The 23184-nt window shown below is 47.1% G+C and overlaps 2 protein-coding genes across 9 annotated transcripts in view; one reads left to right on the top strand and one right to left on the bottom strand.

Moving 5' to 3' along the window:
* Positions 1-111: 111 nt before the first annotated feature.
* NOCT (nocturnin) lies at positions 112-8470 on the top strand. Its single transcript, XM_055795053.1, has 3 exons — positions 112-414; positions 5847-6116; positions 7204-8470. The coding sequence occupies exons 1-3, from the start codon at positions 231-233 to the stop codon at positions 8037-8039; spliced, it is 1290 nt and encodes a 429-aa protein (XP_055651028.1). The 5' UTR covers positions 112-230; the 3' UTR covers positions 8040-8470.
* A 6732-nt stretch (positions 8471-15202) lies between these two features.
* ELF2 (E74 like ETS transcription factor 2) overlaps positions 15203-23184 on the bottom strand; it is a 39434-nt gene continuing 31452 nt past the window's right edge. For all 8 annotated transcript variants that reach the window (XM_055795047.1, XM_055795046.1, XM_055795050.1 and 5 more), the window contains 4 exons: positions 22459-22545; positions 18132-18324; positions 17401-17754; positions 15203-16919 (listed from right to left, as the gene is read on the bottom strand). In XM_055795047.1, coding sequence (XP_055651022.1) covers positions 16292-16919; positions 17401-17754; positions 18132-18324; positions 22459-22545 — 1262 coding nt within the window. In that variant the 3' untranslated portion in view covers positions 15203-16291. The remainder of the gene's footprint in view (positions 16920-17400; positions 17755-18131; positions 18325-22458; positions 22546-23184) is intronic.

Genomic DNA, 23184 nt, shown 5'->3' on the forward strand with positions numbered 1-23184 from the left:
GGAGGCGCGGAGCGGCCGCGGCACACGGCGCTCCCCGCAGGCGGGCTCGGGGAGGGCGGCGGTGCCCGCGGTGTGTCCGCGCCTCCCCCCCCACGGGTGCGGGTGGTAGGTGCCGGATGTACCGGCCGCGCGGGGCTCCGCCGCCTCTATAAGCGGCTCCGCAGGGCGGGCGTGGGAGCCGCTGTGTGTCCCGTCTGGTCCCGTCCCGCTCCGCCCGCCTCGCCGGGAGCATGTACCAGAGCCCTGCGCGCTGCCTCTGCTCGGCGCTGCCCGCCCTCTGCTGCGCCCCTGCCTCCGCCTCCCTCCTGCCCTCGTCGCGGCCGCGCGCCTCCCCACCGGTTCTCGACCCCGCCGCCCCGCGGGCAGCAGCAGCGGCGGGTGGGCCGCCCGCCCCGGGGCCCTCGCCCCGCACAGGTGGGTACCGGGCGGGGAAGGAAGCAGCCCAGCTGGGAGCGCTCGCTGCCGGGAGGCGGGCCGGGTGCTGCCGTCGGAGCGAGCACCGGGGCTCTCATCCCCGGGGCCGTGCAGGCGGTACCCGCAGGCTTCCCTGGGGAGGCGACGGCGAGCGGCGCCCGGTAGCAAAGCGGCCCGCGCCACGGGTCGGGGCCCGGCAGCGGCGGGACTCGCTGCGTGCCCGGGCTGGGGTCGGCCGCGTGGGGCGGGCACAGGCTCCTGCCGTGTCCCGGCGGGTCGGTGTCGCGCCGCCAAGCGCCTCCCGTCGGCTGGCCGAGCCCTCCTACGGCGTGTTGCCCCCTGCGGGGAACGGGACTGGCGGTGGGTTTTTTCTACTGGAGACCGCGAGTGGGAAAGGCGCGGGTGACCCTCGGGCAGGCGAAGGCGGCTGTGCGAAGCCATCACGTTCCTGCTTGTCTGTCCCGTTAAATGATTTTATCCCGTTCCTAAAACGAGACCTGGAAAGCATTCAAGGTACCGCATGTCCTTGGGTGTGTGCTGTGCCGGGAGGTCACGGCACGCCGGCACCTTGGCACGCAGCTCCCGCCGCGCCGTGGGGTAATGCGCCCACCGGGACCCCCCAGTCCCGCTCCAGCCTCGAGCCACATCTCCTGCTCAGCGGCTCGCCTCTCCCGGTGGGCAGATGTGCGCAGCAGCAGCACAGGCTCCCGGTGAACGCCAGGGAAGCAGCTGCTTTTCCTCCAGGCTGCTGCTGGCGGGAGAGGCGATGTGTCCAGCACGCTTTATGCAGCAGCCGAGGCCGTCTCACTTGCCTGGCGTGCAGGAGATCTACTTTTCCTTGCCGTCCTCTGCTGGGGTTGGAGCGATGTGTGTTGGTTCCCTGTTGGTGCTGTTGCAGGAGGGCTGGACGAGCCAGCTGGGGCAGGGTGCTGCCGTTCCTCCTCTTGAAGCCAGGCCAGGATGCTAAACAGGAGGATTGAAGCTTCATGCTGCTACGGGGAAGAGGAGCTTATGTGTATGTGCCTGCGAGCTGGCAGAGTCAAGCCCATGAGCAGAGCACTTTAACGAGTGGGGGGGAAAGGATCTCCAGAGCTTGTGCCAAGTACTGATTTTGTGTATTACTTAAGGCAGGATTTGAGGTTCCCTCCTATTTCTGGTGCTGCCTGTTGACTAAGCAGCACTTTCCTTGCTGTGCCAAGCTCTCCTAACTCCCACATGAGAATCCAGACTTCCCTGTACGTAAAACTGGCGTAAGCGCCAAAATCGGGACTCTAACTCAAAGCAACAGCAACAACTGCTGCTTTGAATGCAGGTGCTGCAGGGCTGCGGCCCCATTGCTGGCCCAAACAAGGCTGTACATGTAGTATGATACCCTGCAGCACAGGTCTTGTCACATGAGGATGGTGTCTGCCAAGTTTCTTCTAGAATGAGGGTTGCAGGGAGGGCATCTCCAGCTGCTGCTGGCTGCCTCTGCTGTGGAGGCTGATGTGTAACTACTGACTGGGCTGCAGGTGCTGTGGAGCCGTTCACCTGGCAGTGAAATCCCTGTGGTGAACCAAGTGGGGGCTCTCAGCCAAAAGCGGTGCTGGGAGGCACGAGATGAAAGGAAGGGAAACCAGAATGCTGTTTGCCTTACTCAAAAGTTAAGGGCCCTGGCTCTGATACTCCCTACAGTCCTCTGGTCTGCCTGCATGCTGTGGCCCTTATCTTTGAAGCAAAGTCCTTAAAATAAAGTCTGTGACTGCTCATTGCCTGAGATGCTAGAAGTTTATCTTCTGTGCTGTTGCTGGATGACATAAGAGACCTTGAACTTTGCACCCTGTTCTGAAGTTTAATGAACAGTGTAAATTGTTCCCTGCCCTTACTGCGTGGAGACACCCCCCTTGCAGGGAGGAAGACTTTTTTTTTTATTATTTTAAGCACCTTGTATAGTAATTGCTGAGCTGGTGTTCCCTATTGCGACATCGCACCATGAGAATTGCTTCTGTGTTCACCCCTCGCTGCTAAAGTGCAAGCTCAGGAGTCCACTTGTTCCTCTGTGTACACCAGCACCACGGTGTCACAGCACTGGCAGCAGCATTATCCCAGCAAGTTACAGGTCATTTAACTTGGACTGTAAGGATCTCAGAACGGTGACCTTGTACTTGCCTCGCTGCCACGAACTTGTTAAGCGTTGGAAAAAATAACAAATGGGTTTTGTTTGGAGTTTCAATGTTCAGGTTGCTGGTCTGGCCCCTGTTCTGCAGAACAGTCCAGTCAATGCTGTGGTGGTTTCAGGCACTTTGGCAACAAAGAACTTGTGCAGTTCATCACTCATCCTAAGCTGGAGTCTTCCTGCAGGAGTGCCCCTTCAGCCAGAGACTCCCAAGACCCCTACGGGAGGCCTGAAAGCATTTGATTTACAGCCCAAGCCCAGCAACCTTCCCTGGGCTTTCAAAAGAAAACAGCAGCTCTTTTTCTTTCCTGAGGTATTACTTAATCTAAAGCTGTCAGATCTGTGCTGTACCACATCCTGTGCGGGTTAGGCTATGCCTGACTCCCCGTAAAAAGCTGGATATCCACAACCCCAGGGATGATGTGGTTTAGATGATGCTCTGGCTTCATTTGCAGCTGGCAGGTGCATGACTGAACTTAGAATTCACCCTGCTCTAACAGACATAAGCTGCTCAGAGCTGTAGCGTAGACTTTTGGCTCCAGATGCATTGCACCTTGCTTGTCTCAACATCCTCCCTCTGATCCAGGTCACAAGCAGTGAGCAGCCTAGGCTCTTGCTGTCTGCTTCTTGGGGCAGAACAACTCCCTAGTATTACTTCGGAGAGCCCTACAAGAGCCATGTTCATCCATGGCGCAGCAGGGGCTGCGCAGAGGGCACTGCCTTCATGTGGGCTTCCCACTTGCCTGGCTAGTGCTGTGCCGGGAGGGAAGGGCAGGGCGTGCTTCTGGGGCAGAGCTGTGCAGGGCTTGTGGCTGTACTCAGCAGCTGACTATCCCTCGGGTAGCAGAAAGCACTGTGTACTTCTCTTCAGCTGCAGCACTTAACTATGGGTTGGTACCTGCCCCAAAAACAGGCGAGGAGCTCCCTGTGGAGCTTTCCTTAAAAGCTCTATAGATTTCTTTGGATTTCTGCATGGCAGCTTTGGTAGTGTGTCAGCTGGACCCTCTGTAACCAGTGTGCTTTCGTCCCTGCTCCTCCACGCAGCTGTGTCAGGGTCCTGCTTAGGGGGTTTCATGTTTGGGCCAGCTTCCCTCCTTATTAAATGGCATTTCTTCTACTTCAGCAGTACTTGGCTTCTTGACAAGAATTGTGTACTAAAAGACTGCAAAAGCTGAAGCACCTTAAACACTGTTCTCCTAGAAGGACATTCGTGCTTGTGAGCCCAAGCTCACATCACAGTTTGAGGAACTCCTGGTACTTTAACTAAAAGGGTGGGGGTGGAGAGAGACATCCGATGTCTAATTCCAATTCCCAGTTTATGACTTTTTTTAAAACTGTTCAGAGGCACTATTTCACTGGCTTGCACATACAAAGCATATGTTAGAGCAGCAATTTTTTTTAGTGTCTTTAAAAGCACCCATTTTCCAAAAGGCAAGGGTGTGAGGCTTCTGCTGCAGAGTCTGTCTTTTCTCTTTTATTCCTTCTAAGTATGTTTATTAAAGTATTAGGGCTTCCGTCTTCCTGCCTTCCCCTCTAGCCAGGTCTGTCACTATTGTACATCTGTCACCAGCTTTTATGACTCATAATGCTGTAGCTTGGGCTACCCGAGGCCAAACATGCAGATGTGTTGGGTGGCACCCCAAACCTGTTGCAAGATGCGAGTGTGCAATGACAAGTCTTTTCCGTTTTTAAGTAACTCCAAGGTACAAATAAACTTAGGTAAAACCTGCTGTGGGCCAACAGCAATGCAACACTGAAATTCTTTTGCTCAAGATTACCTTTGCAAAATGCACTCAGGGGGAAATAAGTTGAGGTAACCATGAAACTCTGGAAGTGTGGCCTCTGCTGTGGTGCAAGCACTGCTCTTCCTGCCCGTGTTTGAAGGGAAATCAAGTGTCCAGGAGTGCTACTGGGGCAGACGCCAAGCATGGAAAAGCACAAACAGCCTCTTTTCAAGTTCTCGCCAACTTGTTGTGGCAAGGGTGGCACTGCAGAGCAAAACGCCCCCCCTGAGGAAGGGTTGGAAGGGACCTTGGGACACATGTGGCCCAGACTTGCTGCAGAGGTGTGGAGGGATATCATGAACCCTGGGCAAACTCCTCCACGGCTACCCAGAAGCCTGGCCCTTAGCCCTCACATCTTGGGTGTGTTTGCAGTAAGCAAGCCTCGGGGCGTTTGCAGCTGCCTGGTGGTACTGGTTGAGCCCTTGGGAAGGGGAAGGAGGAGGTATTTTATAGCATAATAGTTAGAGGGCCACCACCTGAAAGGGAACAGCTCTGCTGCTTGACCCCTGCTAAGGGAAGAGGGCTGCACCTAACTCCGTGTAAGCCAAAGGGCAAAACAGAGTGGGGGACACATGCACACTCCCCATGTGGCAGCTGTGGCCCAGTGAGGGGGGGACGGACCTCCCTGTAGGAGACACGGGGCCAGGAGGGTGGCTGACTGCGTTAATGGGGGGCTGGGGCACAGCTGGCGGTTTGCGGGAGGTGTGCTTGAGACGGCTGAGGGAGCAGGGGGTTGTGGGGGCCTGGGGAGGACCATGGGGTGCACTGGAAGCTGCCGAGCGGGGGCACAGCATGAAGGAGCAAGGAGCCGAAGGGAGAAAGGAGGGCGAGGGGCGCAAAGGGGAGCTGAGAGACCCCCTGCTCTGCTCCACATCCCCAGGTCTAAGGCAGCAGAAGCATTTGGCCGCTCTGCGCTCGTGAAAATGTTGCTCCTTTTGGGGTGAATGAAGCCGTGGGTCGAGGTTCCTATGAAATACCAGCCTGAGGGAACGAGTCACCGTGCTCGCTGTGCTGCAGCCCGGAGGGAGCCCCGGCAGGCAGAGGGTGTCCAGCTGTGAGGTGCCATCTCCATCCGAGACAAACTGCACACGAAATAAGGAGCAGGCAGTATCTGTCTCCCTGCTGGGCTCTCTCCTCTGTGAGGAGGGGAAAAGGACACTCTGTTCTGTTTCCCACAAGACATGCAGAAGTTAATCTTAGCCCTGCTATTCTGGATGAAAGACTCCTTTCTTCCCTTAGAAGACACCTGCACGATCTCTTAAACCGGCCCGTTTGCGTGCTGCGGGGGTGAGCAGCCCCTGAGATGAGGCAAAACACGAGGAGACTGTGGGCAGAACTAACCCTGTCTCTGTATCCTTATTTTACCTCGGGTGCAGGAACAGGCTCCCGCACAAACCATGAACTGCTGGCACTGTAATGAGGTTATCCGTAAGGCACCTAAGTGGTGGGAAGAGTTATGGTGGTTGTCTCTAACACCGTTTTCTCCTTTCCAGTGTGTTCCATGGGAAACAGCACCAGTCGGCTCTACAGTGCGCTCGCCAAGACGCTGAGCAGCAGTGCCGTGTCCCAGCACCAGGACTGCCTGGAGCAGCCAGACTCAGCACGGCTGGATCCTATAGACCCCAAGGATTTGTTGGAGGAATGTCAGATTGTTCTGCAGAAACGGCCACCCCGGTTTCAGAGGAACTTTGTGGACCTGAAGAAAAACACTGCCAGTAACCACCGCCCTATTCGGGTCATGCAGTGGAACATCCTTGCCCAAGGTAGGAGCTGCCTCTAAGCTCAAGGTGTGACCTTGAGGTCAAATGCAGCAATGAAAACCTTTAAATGCAGCGGTGTCTGTGTAGTTAGGCATGCCTGGGACTGGCAGAGCAAAGGGGGAGAGGTGAACTACACGAGGCACAAGTTGACCGAGGGGCGGGGAGATTTTCAGCGCTTGAAATAGTGGCTTGCCTTCTGTTCCATAGGAAAGGAAAAAAGGTGTCTCCTTGCAACTGTGATGCCAAGGATAGCGCTGAATGCCTGTCCGAACACAGTGTTTTCAAAATACTGTGACCTGTCACTTCCAGGTAGCTGTCAACCCCCCCAAAAAAGACTCATCCTTGACTAAGTTCTGTTCTTCGTAAAGCTTCTGTAGAGTTTTCGAATTAGTTTATCAGTGAACTATTCAGGGATTCAGATGTGTTACAGGAATTCTTAGTTCTTCAAAGTAATTTTAACTGATTTTTTTTTTTTTTCCTCAGACCCCTAAAATCAAGTTTGTAAATTGACTTATGCAACAGCCTCATCTTAAAGTCTTTTGGGGTGGGAAATCCCCCATGTAGGGACCGACTGCCTTAACATTCTGCAGTTAAGTCACTCCTATACCACTGCATTTTTTTTTTCCTCAGGCTTAAGCTGTGGCTGCCACATGTGGAAGCACTTGCCACAGTGTAGTGACTTCTGGGAACAGGGGGAAGGAATCTCTTTAACTTGTATCTGTAAAGGGAACTTGAGTTTTTTGGAGAGACTTCAGTGTTTAGAGAAGGGGTTCTCGCACCCATTGGCAAGCCTGGCACCCTTGAAGTCAGCAGCTGCTCCTGGAATACCCATCACCTGCATGTAAACTGATGTGCAGGGTTGTACAGGGAAAGCAAAGCATTACAAAAGCCTCGTGCTGCCCCCCATTATAACCCCTTGCAGTGTGACAGGCTGCCTGCCCTCATGCGGGGATGCAAGCAGCCGCTGGCTGCTGCACGGTGGCAGCTGGCTCCCGAGAGCCTTTGCAAAACCTGGAGGAAGACAGCCTGGTTTAGCTATTGGTAACTTCTAATATTTTTTTTTATTGCCCCCCCTTCCTGCCGATTTCAGCTCTCGGAGAAGGCAAAGACAACTTTGTTCAGTGCCCTATGGAAGCTCTGAAATGGGAAGAGAGGAAGTGCCTCATCCTGGAGGAAATCCTTGCGTACAAGCCTGACATCTTGTGCCTGCAAGAAGTCGACCACTACTTTGATACCTTTGAGCCGCTCCTCAGCCGACTCGGCTACCAGTGTACTTTCTTCCCGAAGCCGTGGTCCCCGTGCCTAGATGTGGAGCAGAACAACGGGCCGGATGGCTGCGCCCTGTTTTTCCTCAAAGACCGCTTTGAGCTCATCAACAGCGCCAACATCCGTCTCACCGCCATGAAGCTGAAGACCAACCAAGTGGCCATAGCTCAGACGCTGAAGTGCAATGAAACTGGAAGACTGTTCTGCATTGCTGTCACTCACCTGAAAGCCCGCACCGGCTGGGAGAGGTTTCGGTCCGCACAAGGCTGCGATCTCCTCCAGAACCTGAAGAGTATTACCCAGGGTGCAAAGATCCCTCTGATCATCTGTGGAGACTTCAATGCGGAGCCAACTGAGGAGGTCTACAGAGAATTTTCCAACTCCAGCCTCAACTTGAACAGCGCATACAAGCTGCTGAGCCCTGACGGGCAGTCGGAGCCCCCATACACCACCTGGAAGATCCGGCCCTCGGGAGAGTGCCGGCACACGCTGGATTATATCTGGTATTCCCAGCACGCCTTGAATGTGAACTCAGCCCTGGGCTTGCTGACTGAAGAGCAGATTGGGCCCAACAGGCTGCCATCGTTCAATTACCCTTCCGATCACCTCTCTCTGGTGTGTGACTTTAGTTTTAATCAAGACCCCGACAGACTGCTGTAATGCGTTGGAATGCCACCTGGTATTGCAGTGTCTTAACTCACTATTTTATTTTAGAGAAAACTTTTGAAGCTGGAAGCTGTTGAAGGATGAGGAAATACTGTTGACTAAACGTTATTATGGGCACTTGTTTGCAGTTGCACTTGCCATTCAGCACTTGTTCATCTGGAGCCTCTGAGGGAGGAAGAAAGGAGTGGGTGTTCTCGTCGCGGTGTTCCTGCCCTGTCAGGGTTTGACAACCAGAAGGCAAATGAGCTTTGTCCTTTCACCAACCCCCATGCGTAAGGATTTAATCCTCTAATGAATGCGGAGGCCTTAGTATTTAAATCAAAACACTTGTGTTTGTAAAACAACCTGCCCTGACAGCATGCTGACTTAATTTATTTCATGTTAAGCTTGTGCAAGTACTGAAGGGAACGAGGCTCGACTACCCGGTGGGATTGTGTTCTGTCTTTTCTGTTGCAATAGGAAGGAAGTTTAATGCAGTTTAGACATGAACAAATCTAAGCTCATGCGTGTCTTTTCACTCTTACATGACTTGAGATGACTGTTCCATTAAAAGTGAATGGATAATAGTGCAGCGTGAGGTGGACCCCCTCCCGTAAGAGCAAGTGAGGAAATACAGGCTAACCACATCGTACAGCAATATCCTCCTTTTTCCAGATGAATGTGCATGTGTCAGTTGCACATATGGCCTGTAGGTATGTATACCCAGTGACCATTACCTTTGTTTATTTTGTGCTCCTCTCCAGACAACACCTAACCAGGGAGTATTTCCTCCTCTGCTTCAAGTATTACTTGAATGGTTTAAATTTGTAGTCTTGTCAATCTTGCTGTTTCTGTAAAGGGCCAATCTTTATGTTGAAAGACTTCATTTTATTTATCTTCAGAATCTAAAGCTACACTGGAACCTGTTAGAAGATAAAATCTATTTATTGAGAGAAACTGGTGATCCTGCATCTGACTTGAAATCATACAGCAGCAGTGTTCAGGAGCCTCTCTCCGTGGCAACTCTGGCGAAGCACCCAAGCGACAACAGGGCTGTGCTATACAGTAACTCTGGTGCATGGAGTAGCGCTCATTGGTATTGCATATATGGATTGTAAATGTGCCACTATGCTGGAAAATGAGGTGGGGAGAGAGGAGGGAAGAGAGACAACAGTTGGAGTTGGGCTGACGTTTAGATAGCTGGAAAAGATGAGGGAGAAGAAATAAAGCAGTACTTCCATGTAGAGTAAGGCCCATAGTAAAGTGTTCAAAGTGTTTATTAATAAAAGTCTCTGGAAAAAAAAAAAGTTATGTCTCTCTGCTGCCATCTGGTTCATTTCCCTGTCGGTAGCAGTTGATCTCTTTCAGCTACTGACTGTTCAAGCTTCAAGGCAGTGGTGACGCCACCTGCTCCAGACCTCTTTCCCCTGACCCTGCAGTCCTAATTTTAAAAGTTGGCACGGCTGCTTTGCTTTCATGGCAAGTGCGTTCTCAAACTTGAAGTGCCCAAACAGGGCACAACAGACAGCTGTATTTGTATTTTAAAACATCATCTGAAGAGCAAGAAATGCCGAGGTAGGTGTTTCACACAACCCGTAAGTTACTGTACTTGCGTTGCTGGTAGCAAAGCAGAGTCTGGCCACCAGAAGTCCCGAATTCCCACACAAACATTCCCTTTCAGGCAAATGTGTGAAGTGCTGTGGTGCACAGCTGTAACATGCTCTGCATGTGTTCCTGACACTTGCGGAATGAGAGCGATGATCTGCTTCTGAGCAAAGAGCTGAGGCCCCTCTAACCAGCCTGGGATGACAGATTCCTCTAGCAAGCGTGGATTTGGAATTCTGCAGACAGAAAGGATTTTACAACCAAGGAGCCTGGCTTCCTTGGTGAATGCTCTTCCCAGGATGATGTGGCATCAACTACTGCCAGCCAGGGCCTCCTTCAGCTGGCATTTCAGAAAGAGCAAATTGTGTCCCTGGAAGCCAGAAGGGGTGGCTCCTTTCGGGGAGATTCTGGGCCAGGGATGAGGAGCTCCTGATGCCCCACAGAAAGGCAGACCTTTGAGCTGCTGTAAGCATTTCACACCAGCTAGACTGAGACAGCTTCCTCTGTTCATGGTGCTGGTTGCCCTCAATTGCTCTCTGAGGGGAGATGCAGTGCTTCTCCTTGAGGGTTATCTTCTCTTAGGCTCTGTCCTCAAATGGTCTTTGAGAGGAGGAGAAATAATCCACTTGCCCGTTAATGGAGATATCTAGTCATCTGTAGCTAAACACTTCTAAAAGCAACACGTGGCACCTTTAATAAATCAAATCCTTGCTTATCTACCACAGAAAGTCACACCAGAAGCTGGAGTTTCCATTCAGACCCTGTAGGCAGTTTCTAGAAGAAACTACACTTGTGGTAGAAAATGTGCGTTGCCTTGAGAGCAAGGACAATACTGCATTCAGCTCTGTATTTAAAACAAAAAAAAAACCCACCCCAGAACCCAAAAAAACCTCAAACCAAACAAACCCACAACAACAACAAAAAGCCCTTAATTTCCATTTTACTTTTGCACAGGCAGCTCTGTTTTCCTAAGGACAGCCCAGGGTGGCCGTTAGCGTGGTACTGCACCGCCACTGCCAGGGCACAGAGCCACAGCACCCGTTACGGGACACTTTGCTTTACCAGCAGGAGCTAAAGTGTCACAGCTATGAAACTCCCACCATCACTCTCCCAGGGTGACGATATTTAGTATCTGGAAGGTTCTTATGCCATTTTACTCAGACCCTTGCTTTCAACGCTCACTCTCCAACAAAAAGAAACCAGACTGTGGGGAGCAGCATGATTTGTATGCTATTGCTATCCTTGCAGAGCTCTTCCAAAGTGGAAAGGGCCGAGATTCTTATCTCACCCTGGACATGTGACAGTGGATGTCCACCGCTTCACGTCCTTAAAGGGTAATTTGGGAGGGGAGGGGAGGGGAGGGTGGAATGACTGCGAACAGGCTGGGGTCTCTCCCCACCGCAAGGCAGTTCTTAGGTTATCACTCAGAAAATCACACCCCCCTGCCACAGCGTAACGGTGAACCCTTTTCTGCTGTATTTTAATAAAAGGTAGACACGGCACAGAAATTATCTGGTAACTTCCCAATCGGCTTCGCCCTTTTATTCCAGTACTTGCTATAAAAATGTATTTTGCAGACAGGCTCTTTTGGAAAACTTAAATGAAATATTGCTCTTGCTTTGTTTTATGCAGCAAGAGGCAGGCCTGCAGCACTGAAATGCTTTTGCCTGCTATAAATACCAGTACACTGAATATTTTTCATAGGAAGCAGCAGGAAGGGTTTCTTTTTTTTTTTTCTTCCTATGTAGCAGTATGACTCTTAACAGTAAAAAATGTCTTCAAAGCTCTTCTTGTGGCCTTCTGCCTTACAAGCACACCAAGGCTAAAAAAAGTCTCAACAGATCCCTTGCTCTAATCTTGAAGAAAAGCTGCATTAGCTTTAGCAGTGACAGTTTTCCCTCACCCTCAAGCTAGCTAAAGGAAGAAATGACCCACTTAATTAATTTGCTGAAAGGCAGAAGCTGTTGCAAGCTTATTAAAACGCTATCTCTCCTAGAGAACAATTAGATCAGCAGTAGATAGCATCACTTGGACCTTCTTCACTTAATGAGCTTAATACCCGCTACTTGAACTGGCTCTACCAGGCAGAAATGGAATTCAGCTTGTTCTGGCTGCGCCAACCTTCACGCGTCACTGAGACCCCTGCTGCACACGGCAGGTGAACAAGAACCGAGGCTTCAAACACCTCTCTGCTTTCTTATCAACTCCTGACTGCCCCTGGCTCACTGATCCTCGATCAGCTCAGATGTAATTCTCCAAAGTCCTAAATTTCATTAAATCAATTAGCAGAGGCTCCCAAGATCTCAGCCTTCCCCACAGCACCCTCCTCCCAGATCCCTTGGGTTACATCCAGGCACAGAACCCTTTGCTAAGCGAGACGCGCTTTGTCCAAGAGACAGTAACAAAAAGACCGGTCTCCGGGATAGCATTCCCCTTTCAACTTTCCTTGCCACAACCCAGAAATTTTGATATTCAGATCTTTATTCTGGGTTGCAACAGTTAGCTTTTCCCCTGTGGATTACCCAGCATTACCCAGCCTGTCCTGTAACTTACAATAGTAATTTGAAAAATAAGTGTTGGTATTTACATCTATAGAATCCGTGGTACCATGGCTGTGTTATATTTCAATGCCTTCTGTACAAAGCCTGCTCACTTCACATGAGAGTTTCATTCCACTCACACATCTAGAGAAGTTACTACACTTGCCGAGGAGAAATTAAGCCTGGACTCTTCTATATGAGCCACCCGTTTCACATGTAAAACCTAGTGCTGCTTCGACGCATGGACAAAATGCGTTTTTCAACAGTTTGCAGAAGTCTAGGAGTATAGCTGGGGACTTCACTGTTTTACTGTCCCTTTGCCCATTTCAGATATTACAAACCTGACCAAAGCTCCCTCCTCCTGAAGTCACATCCTCCAACACCACCAGTAAAAATATTTCTTGCCCCCATCGTAATTGCTTAGATCTGCTTAAAGCAGCCACGATAAAGAGTGAGCTTGCAGAGAGCCAGAGAACAATCCCAGACTTTCAGTTACGGGTGGGAATCTCGCCCCGACATTTAGCTGCAGAAACCCCCAGGGAGAGTCTGCCTCTTGCAAGGAGCACGGCTTGTCACCCGGATTACATACCACCTCTGACGAACAACGGGACCTCGGAACAGCTCAGAGGAGCCACGCACCCGCAAAGCAACGCTGGAGAGCTGTGCTTAAAACAGACCCGCTGGAATCCCCGACTCACAAAAAACCTGTCTTTTTTTTTTTAATTTAGCTGCTAGCTAGAAGTACAAACACAAAAGAGAAGAATACAAAGGCACACACGGGAAGGTTAATAAAAACACTCTTTTACTGCTCAAAGCCGGGTTAAGAACCCTTTCCATTTCAGTTACAGCGCATCCTCGTACAGATTGAGGTTCTCAAAACGCTTAACAAACTTTTGGTTAACGTCCTCCAGTGCCGCTCGCCGGGTGGCCGGGGGCGAGAGCCAGGCGGCCATCGCCAGTTCTGTAGCAAGACACAGCACCGACAGCAACAGCAGCGCCCGGGAGCTGCTGCGAGCAGCCTGCCACCAGTAGCCGAGACGGGGCCTGCGATCCTTTCGGTTTTGCTGTTACACAATGGAAGTCTTGGCTCTAACTTAAGATAAGGAGACCATCAGCTGGAGATCCTTATCTATTTCCAAGAAAAGTCTGTCCCCATTTGACTTCCAGTGTATCTAAATTAGGTGTTGGAAAGGTCTCGACTACAAATACTCCAGACAGACACTCCGCACTGAGATACAGCGGCTCTTTCATACATGACCAAGTAACAGCCATTTAGAGAAGGATTTCTTACAGAAGACTTATAAATGTGGGTTTTAAAATGCTATTACTTTTCTCTCATCTTCTAGCTCCAATTTGTTCTACCCCCCTCTTCTCTTCACACTGCTCTGTTTCCCATTACCCAGAAGATTTCTGCCTCTCAGACTACTGAATTAGTCAAGCCATCGCCAAGCTCCCCAGGACCTCCCTTCCTGTCCTATCTTTCCTGGCAACATAAATCCTCTTTCTTCTCCTGCATCTCCTTCTGCCAAGGAGTCTTTGTCCTCTTTCCCAGGCCAGAAACACAGCTCATCTGTAAGAACCTTTGCTTCTTTGGTTTTAACTGCTGGCGGAAGGGTTTGCTGCCTTCTACACCACACTTACCTGTTTCACCTTGTTCATTCATTTGCTCTTCAACTTTGCTTCCCTGCTTAAGAGTATGAAAAAGAATCCCTTTTTCAGAAGACTTGCAAAGTTCCCCATATGCTGGCCTGGCTGCATGGAGCTATTCCCACATTTCTTACTTCTCAGTCGGAGGGAAGAACAAGGATTACTGCTAGGACTCTAGAGGTAACTCGCTTTTCGGTATTTTAATTCAGGCCTCCTTTATTGTAATTGAAGACCCCCAGTTCCAGATTTCTGTTAAAATTGCTCCTCCAGGCATGAAGTACTTAAATGGGCATTTAGACTTAAATTATTTCAAGATTACCCGAGCCCCTGGCTCTGAAGACTTTCCAGGGCACCTTACTGGGAACCGGGGGTGCCACTGGGCACCTGGCTACCCACAAACTGATGTGCTGCTTCTCTAGTCATTGTTGCAGCACCAGCACGGTCCCCATGAAAGCAGGGTAAGCTACCCGGCATCTATTTTAAGCCGAACTCTTGCACGCGGATTGCAACTATGGAGCAATTTGCGTACAGTGTGTTCTCACCCGAGCTTTACCCCACAGTAATGTATCATGATACCCGTAACTTCAGTGCAGTTCTAAATAGAAAATCTATTTAGATACTTACTTCATTCGGGGGGTGGGGGTGGGGTGGGGGAGTCACTTAATTTTGCTGAAGTCAAAATACCACCAGTTGGAAACATTAACAGCAACACCACCAAAAGGACCAGCAGTATAACTCTGTATTTCTCTCTTCTCACAGTTTCTACTTACTGGTACTTTCAGCTTGCTTCTGTGAGATCGTCAGATCAGTACGCTGGAGTAGCCAAGTCTGCTCATTCCTACCTTGCCTTGCAGCGCAGCCTTAGGAAATTAAGGTGTAGCTGGAGGAACAGTTAGGTAGTTCACAGAGCTCTACAGGTTACTGACGTTCAGAGTTATTTAAGCAAATAAAAAAAATAAATAAAAGCCTTCTTTGCATGAAAGCAGCTGGGAGCACACACAGTTACCACCCGCCTGTCTGCTGGAGGGCAGTAACCTCTTAAGCTACTCAAAGTTATTCCACAAGCACGCACGTGATTAGCCACAATGCAGGAACACTGTGTATGCTCACCGTCCTGAAAAAGACTAAGAGAAGTAGAACCCTGTCAGAAGTTACCTCACCGACTACTGCAAGTTTCACAGACATTTCAATGAAAGACATTTCAATGAAAAACATTTCAGCGTGAGAGCTGGTCAGCTGTTCCGAGTACCAGAGTAGAGAGGAGTTCCCAATTTCCACACTCTATCAGCTACCTTAGGCTGAATGCCTGGAAGGTTTCAAATAAGCAGAAAAAAACATTTATAGGTTGAAAAGAAGAAAAAGCAAAAAATACAAAGCAGACTGAACACCATTAAATTTTGTTTCTATATTTCAGTAAAACCTACTTGAATACACTTTGAAACAAGAGTACAACAAAATAGAATATACTTCAAATGTTGAATATACAAACTATTATAGTTCATTCTGAACACTGGTACTTCCCTCTTAACTTCAACTAAAAAAATTTTACAGGTTAAGAACTACCTGACAAAAGCTCATGCTGGGCGTGACCTTTCAAGTGACAGGGTAGAGCTGAAACTGTAATGTATGCACAGATGTCAAGGCTAAGTGAGAGACACAGGCATGTTACAGCAGAAGGCAGCAAGCCTGCTGCTATTTTGTCCACAATTAAGAAATTTAGACAGGCTTTTAACTACCATACAAAATATGTTACATGTAATTCTATAACAATACTGTGCTAGGTACAAGATTTTAAAAAAATTTGTTTTAATAAAAAAGCTTTACACAAACAAGCCATTAGCTTATTTCAAGAAAGGTAACTGAAAATCAGTCTAAGGCTTTCATTTTGAATCTGCTTAAGCTGTATGATACAAAAATCCCTCTAGGTCTCTGTCTTCTTTTAGAAGCTCTTTAATCTCCTCCTTTATTTCACATTCTACAATACCTAAGTAGCAGAGTTTTTCACATAGCACCAGTTGAGTACTGTGGGCACACAGTAGTAATTGCTGGTATGCATATAAAATGCATCAAATTTGCTGTTTGTAACAATGAGACTTTCCCCTCCCCCTGAAAACTAAAAACCAAGGCAAACCTCTCACACAACTCTCGTTTAGTGTTCCAGGTCTTAGTGTAACTTGGTAACAGGTAACGTAGTGAACTGTTTGGTCCCTTTTCAGTCCCTCTATCTTTCCTTCTCCATTGTTTCAGCTGTTTCCCAACTGGAAGAGACAGTTTTTGTCAGCATATCAATGTGGTTCAATTCCCACTGAAACACGGGAAAATAATTTTTTTTTCCAGTAAGTCTTCAACATGTTTATTAACATTTCAAAACTCTCCTTTTCGACTTGGTGATCACATCCACTTCCCTCCCCCAGTTATGTCAGTATATTCAAAACCGTAACAGTCTAGAAGTCCATGCTGGAAGCAACCTATTCTTCATTTCTCGCACGTTAGGATTCCTTCTGTTTTCATTGTTACAGGAAGGGCAATAGCTGAGGGCGTGCTAACTACCACTACGTGGGTCACAGTCTTGCTTCCATCTGCCGGCTTCTCTTCTTTTACCAGCTGCAGTGTTTTCACTTCATGTTCCTGTTTTAAAGCCGCTGTGTCTGATTTAACTTCTGGACTTTTTATAACTGCACTAATCACCCTGGGAGGAGTCTGGCCAGACGCCTGCTGAGCAGGCACTGATAGTCTCATTACCGGTGTCCCGTGAGCTATAGACACTGGGGTTAGTGCTCTAACAGCCAACGGGGTTCCCACGATGTTAATACTTCCTGACCCAGACAGGCCCGTTTTTGTTTGTAACTGACACTGCGTAAGTTGCGTGGCAGGGATTGTAATGATTTTGGCAGGCTGCATTGTGATTTTATCTCCGTTTTCAGCAGAGGTTGGCATCACAGTAGGGATTGTCTGGATTACTACCTTTGGAGTTGTTGCTGTTGTTGGACTTGTGTTGGTTATTAATGGTGACCCTGTGTTTACTGACTGCACTGCCACAGTTGAGATTTTCTGTCCCAGAGAGGTCATTACAACAGGCACTTGCATTGCCACACGTACAGTCCTGCAAAATACAGACAGGTGCGTTTAAGCCAGAACACAGGGCACCACTAGAGATGACAACAGGGACAGCCAGATCTAGGATTTACAGATTTTTAATTGGTTCTTTAAAACCAAATCAGAAATTTAAAACCAAAACAAAAACTTTTAAAAAGCCCAAAACAAACCACCTAACAAAAAAAAGCCAAACCCTTTGGACATCTAGCAATAGAACTTTGGAAAATTAGCAACATTTCTATCTCCTTTTTTCCCCTTCCGTCTCTCTACATAATTTTAAAATATGCACGAGGACAAGCGTACTGACCAGTGGCTCTGGTCTCATAAACTAGACTTTCCTAGTATTCTAACATGTTACACTGCTGCTTGCAAATCAGAAATAATTTTCAACATTTCAAACACAAACCAAAACACTAAAAGGTTAGCTTCCTAACCAAAACATTGCTTGTCATCAGCAAATGACAAGCCCAAGCCATGTTAACACAAACCTGGGAGCTGTCGTTGCTGGGACAGTAGTAGTGGTAGTTGAGGGACGAGATGACGATGTATCATGCGCTGGCGAGGCAATATTCACAACTCTGGTGACTGCTTTTTCTGTTCTGGTACAGCTTAACTGAGAGGAACTTTTTCCTCCACGTGCAGAGGTTGCTGCTTTTAAAAGGTTTTCTGCGGATAACGACACCCTTTCCAATGACTTTTCATCTGTAGGCATTGACAAGTCTTCATTGCAGGACTCGCTTTTGTCATCGTCTATGACAACTATATTTTTTGGCATCTCCTTGAACTGATATACAAGCCTCTGTCCCTCAACTTTTGCAAGGATTCCTCTTTGATAGTAGTATCTGCAAGAAAATTACAATTACATAGTAAACAACATAGTGACAGATTTTAGAGAAAACCTCATCCTATGCTAACAAGAAAATCTGAAGTAACCACAGTAAAACCTACCAGGTGAGAAGGTAGGGGGAAGTAGCTGGCAGAGCATACTGGCAAGTATATGAAGGATCTAGCTGAAAAAAAATCTGACCTTTTAAATATACACACTTCAGGAATTAAACTGCAAATTAACTGGTAACGTAAAAAGCAATAGAAACTGCAAGTCTCTGATGCTTTTTAAGCAGCTAAGTCAGCAAGGGGGCAACCGTTGTATTTCTATAGCCAAAATTAAGAATCAGGCTTAAAATTATAGCAGATAACTTAAGGATGTAAGAGTTTTTACCTCAGAGCTCTTCCCATAGTCTCATAGTTCATGTCAGGTTTGTTTTTGTGTTTTCCCCATAGTTTGGAGACAGCTTTTGAGTCCACAAGTTTAAAGATTCCCTTCTCTCGCTGAGTCCATTTAATGTATCGAGGACAAGTATTTTTGTCCTGGAGAAGGTCCAGAAGAAACTCCCATAAGTAAGTCGTGTTTCCTATAATCAGAAAGCATTTAAATATTAGAAATGCACTTTTAAAGATAACACTTTTCTGTTCCCCATATATACGTAGCTGATGAACGACCTGCATTACAAGCAAATATTACAGATGGTGTAACGTAACCTGCACATATTCATTCATTCTGTTAAATTTGGTAAAGCTTCCATAAATATTTATGTTCTGAAAGCAGCTAATCCACATGACCTGCTATATAGCACAGGAGCCTGTTCAATCCAGCGCCCATTCTCAGCTCTTGAACACAAGTGTGGGAGGGCGTTCCAAGTCACTACAACCTACATCTGTTCAGCAGAGGCAGGACGAGAGCTCAGAATTTTCTCCTCATACTTGCTTAAACAGGGAATGGAAATGCCAGTCCATTTTATGACACCGAAGGAAAGGAGGATATAAATAATTTTCAAAAGGCATACAACCTTCGATAGCAAGCTATCTCAGCTGTGATAAGTTTGTAACGTAGCCTCCTGTCCAGGATCTGGGGGGCTCACACCAACTGCTGACAGCTCCATGTTCTGACCCTTCCCAAATACACGCTGCAGAGTGACGAACGTCCTTCTAGGCGCAAAGCCACTTCTTGTGACAAGTATTCCCCTAGTACCCTTCTGTAATTAGGGGGATACAAAAACGAAGTCAGCCTACAGAACAAGAATTTAATGTACTTCTCAGCTCTTCAAGAGGATTTTCCACTCCTCCATTTCCACTGGAGGAACCCCAAGACAGGGTTTATGTCAGCGACTATCAACATGGCATAAAACATATGGGGGTTTGTCTGCACTCTGACTATACCATTGGCATCTAGGAAAAGGAGAAGAGAAGCAGAAGAAAAAAAAACCATCACATTCCAATTTGTACAGCTGGAAAAGACTCCTCAAGTTCTCTGAAAAGGGAGAACTAACACAGAGCTACGAGCATAATAACCTTAGAACGTTAACCCCAATTATTCACTTGATCATGCTTCCAGGGGGTGACATGGGCCAAATAAAAATATATTTCAATTTATTTTTTGTGAAAAAAAGGTCATTAATTCCTGAGATGTAGTGGTCCAGCATAGCACTTGTTATGCCATGTTGAAGACAATTACAATACGTTAATGCAAGTTAAAGACCACTGCTGCAGACTCCAAGAAGTTAGCTATCTTTGGAAAAAAATCTGGAAGCGTAAAAAAATATTACAGTTTCCATCTTCTGGAAGACCGCCCCATAGAGAGGGAATAAGCCTATTCTACCATGTGCTCCAATAAACAGCAAGTACTGCCTCAAGAGTTCCCAAAATCCAGCTTCCACTGGATTTGAAAGACATTCAAATAGGACCTACGTGAGGAAAGAGTCAACAAGAGAACTGAGGAATCCTGAAATCATCCTAGAAATGTTTTTGGTTTTTCCTTAGCTCCTCAGAAACAGAATTTCTGGGTCCACCACCAAACGCTGCAGGTATGCTACAGATTCTTTGCAGAAATCTAAGTGGGCTTCAGTATTAGGAAGTAAACAGGAACATCAAGAGGAATCATTCCTCAAAGTGACTAACCTTCCTAAAGGAACAGTGCTCCCAGCTAAGCACTTTTCCCTCATACGCTATACTGACTTAAATAACTTCTTTTCCACAGGAAGGCTATGCAATAGCTATACTATTCAGAAACCACCTACTGCTGGTAAAGGCCCAGTGATACTTCAGGACGGCTGCTGTGTCAGCTATAGCTGCTACGCATTTAACAAAAAACTTAGTTTAGAAACGTTTAATACAATTCTAAACCATTTTTAAACCCTTTCTCCTTAGAACCAGCCTTTCCTAATGCTATCAATCCAAGCTTACAGACTCCTGAGGAAGACATAGCTGTAAAATTTATCATCTGAACACTTACATTAGTGCCACTCAAGGATCCCAAGTCCAGCCTGGTGGACAACCTTGCTAGGAAGACAGAAGCCTCATTTAACAGCATACAGCTCTCATGCTAAGCAGTACTGTAAGTGGCTGCTGAGCTAGACGTTGTTATTACCTGTCTTAACTTCAATACAGAGTAGATTTTGCACAATGAAAGATATCTTTGTGGCTAGTTAATTATTACAGCTGCCAGCTACTTAATGTTAGCCGTCATCTCAAAGCTGAAGGATTAATGACCAGAAAGCATGTGCATGACACAAGGCATTGTGACAATGAACTGTCACATTGGTACCAGCATCTAGGTGGAGACTCAAACTCAGTTTTGCTCCCTCCAACTGCCTACGATTTATGCAAATGAAAAACAAAATATGGAAAGAGAAACCACGCCTAAACTGCCAATCCACTAAAGGAGGACAAAAAACATACTACTATCTCACTTTATTACAGAGGAGAAACTAGAGACTTCTTAATATTTTTTTCTTAAACTGAAGAGCATCATTAAATCAGATTTACAGCTGCTTCACTTTGCACCAGAAGGTATCAGAACGCACAAAGGAAGGAGTACCTGCGTGGACCACAAGAGATCCCCTTTCCAAATGTGCACAACCAGCTGTCCTCCTCCTTCATGACTTAACTCTGCTGACAGTACTGTGCTCTAGAAATAATCTCTGGTTTTCCAAAGCCACGCTGCATGTAAAATAGCCTATATTTTCAAGTAATTTTTTGAAATAGATAACAAAAAATAAATCCAATAACAAATTATTTTGCAGGACATCAAGTTAGCTGACATCAAGAAAAAAAAAAGTATTTTATGCCAATTGTAGTTAAAATCTGGAATGAGATACCTTGTGAGAACAAGAGACGTAAGTAGATGATTATGAGGGTCCACAGAAACAAAACCAAAACAGAACACATTTCCCACTTCATAGAACCAACAGCTATTGAGTAAAATCAGCACTACAGACGAAAACTAGAAGAGACACAAATACAGACCTCCTTTCTCAAAGTTATTTGTGAACAAACTAGGAACTGGGACATTTTACGAGTACTATTCAGATAACGGAAAGCTGTAACAGTGAAATCAGAATTAGAAAGAGAGCTAAGAAGGCTTTAAGAATACTAAAAGGAAAAAAAAAAAAAATTAAGCAAGATGTACTTTTAAGTAGAGCAGATGCCAAAATCTGTGATCTTCGTTGAGGTCCACTGCTGTACCCAAATCCGAAGACAGCAACAGTGGCCACTACAGAGAAGTTTAATTACTGTTTGCACTGGTTTTCGTAAGCTAACATCTGCATGGACGTCAGTCCCATTCTTCCAAATGTGACGACTCAGGAACTATACCCAGATAAGGAATTACATAAACAGCAGGGATCCTGCTTTCAAACAAATCCCAAAATAATAGCGGAGCTGACCACTGCACACTCTTTTTCAGCTAGTATGCTGCCACTGAAAGCCACTAAACTTTGTTTCTCCTAGCCATAGCAACCTCTCCAAACAACTGTCAGTGCAGTAAGCAGGGAAGAGACCCACATTTTTCACCTATATCCAGGGGAAGCGCTGATCCACTGCATGCCAAACCTGTAAGCAAATGTCCTGGTCTGTCTCCCTGCTAAGTGAATAGCAGGGGCTTGGAGTCCAAGAATTTGGTCCCTGCTATTTATCAGGAGACACGCTATTCATCAGAAGAAACACTAGGAAACTATGACTCTCCTGCACAAAATCCCTCATTCCCCCAGTAAAAAAACATACGAAAAACATACCATGTTTTTCCCCTCAAGCCAAATTGAATCGATTAGTCAAGCAACATAAGCACACTGAAGTTTGTGAATCAACTAAGAAAACGTATTTTCAACCATCACCATTACAAACACCCATAAGCTGTTTCTACTTGAAAACAAGCCTCTCAGCAGCAGCTTAACAAATTACCGTCTAGCAGTAAGTTAACACGCAACACCAAAGGCAGCACGAGTCAATAAACACAAAACAAAGCAAATGAAAAAGGAGAAAGCCTTTTAACAGCAGAGTGTATTACAGGGCACATTTCTAGAGCAGTTCCACACAGGCCTGTGCTCAACCTTCTACAAAAAAATTTGAAGACATCGAATAAAATTAAAACTCTAACGAAGTCAGTACAAACTCATCCACCAACTTTCTGAAGATCTGTGTATTTCCTGTGACAGATACAATACATATCCACCGCATAATTTTGAAGACTTGATAAATGAAAAAAAACATACCTTTGCCTTCTCTAGGCTTCTTCTTTATACCCAGATCTGGAGACCCATCAGATATAGCTGATTGTTGGGTCTTTGGTTTACGGCCAGCTGCACATAAAATATGAGAGGGGGTGGGAAAAAAATATTAAGCATATGCAGAATGAAAGTATTTCATTGCCTTTGCTGAAAGAAAGAGTTCATGCATTTTTTCCCCTGCTGTTTCTTTACCATGAGTACGGATAAACTTAAATTCTTCGATTACTAGTACTGCAGATACAGCTTAATTCATCATGTGGTTGCTTATTTCACAGGCAGATTTAACTCCATTCCTGACAAGTTAATGGCAGGTGAGGTAAGCACCAAACGTATAAAATAAAACTTCTATTTATTTGCATTCTTTTAGTTTAGTGTTTTACTCTGAAATGTATTATTTCTTGATCTGCTTTGGGTTTTGTATTCTAGTATGGGTGTTGATCAAAGCACCATGTTTCCCAAGAAGTTTTACTACTGAAATTGTGAACATTCATTTCTACCTTGTGCCTGTCAAAAGCTACAGGTAACAGCTCCCACTCAGCGTGCAAAGGCTGCCGCACAAGACGCACACACGGCAGAGCACTGTGACGGCCTCCACCGGCACCCGCAGCCTCAGGGATGCCAGGAAGCCTACCTGCCCCGCTGCCCACGCGCGGGGCTGCCCCGCCACGGCTCGCTGCGGGCTGGCAGGGCTCCCACACGCCGCCCCCGTCC

Source organism: Falco peregrinus, chromosome 2 (assembly GCF_023634155.1).
Source record: "Falco peregrinus isolate bFalPer1 chromosome 2, bFalPer1.pri, whole genome shotgun sequence".
NCBI lineage: Eukaryota > Metazoa > Chordata > Aves > Falconiformes > Falconidae > Falco > Falco peregrinus.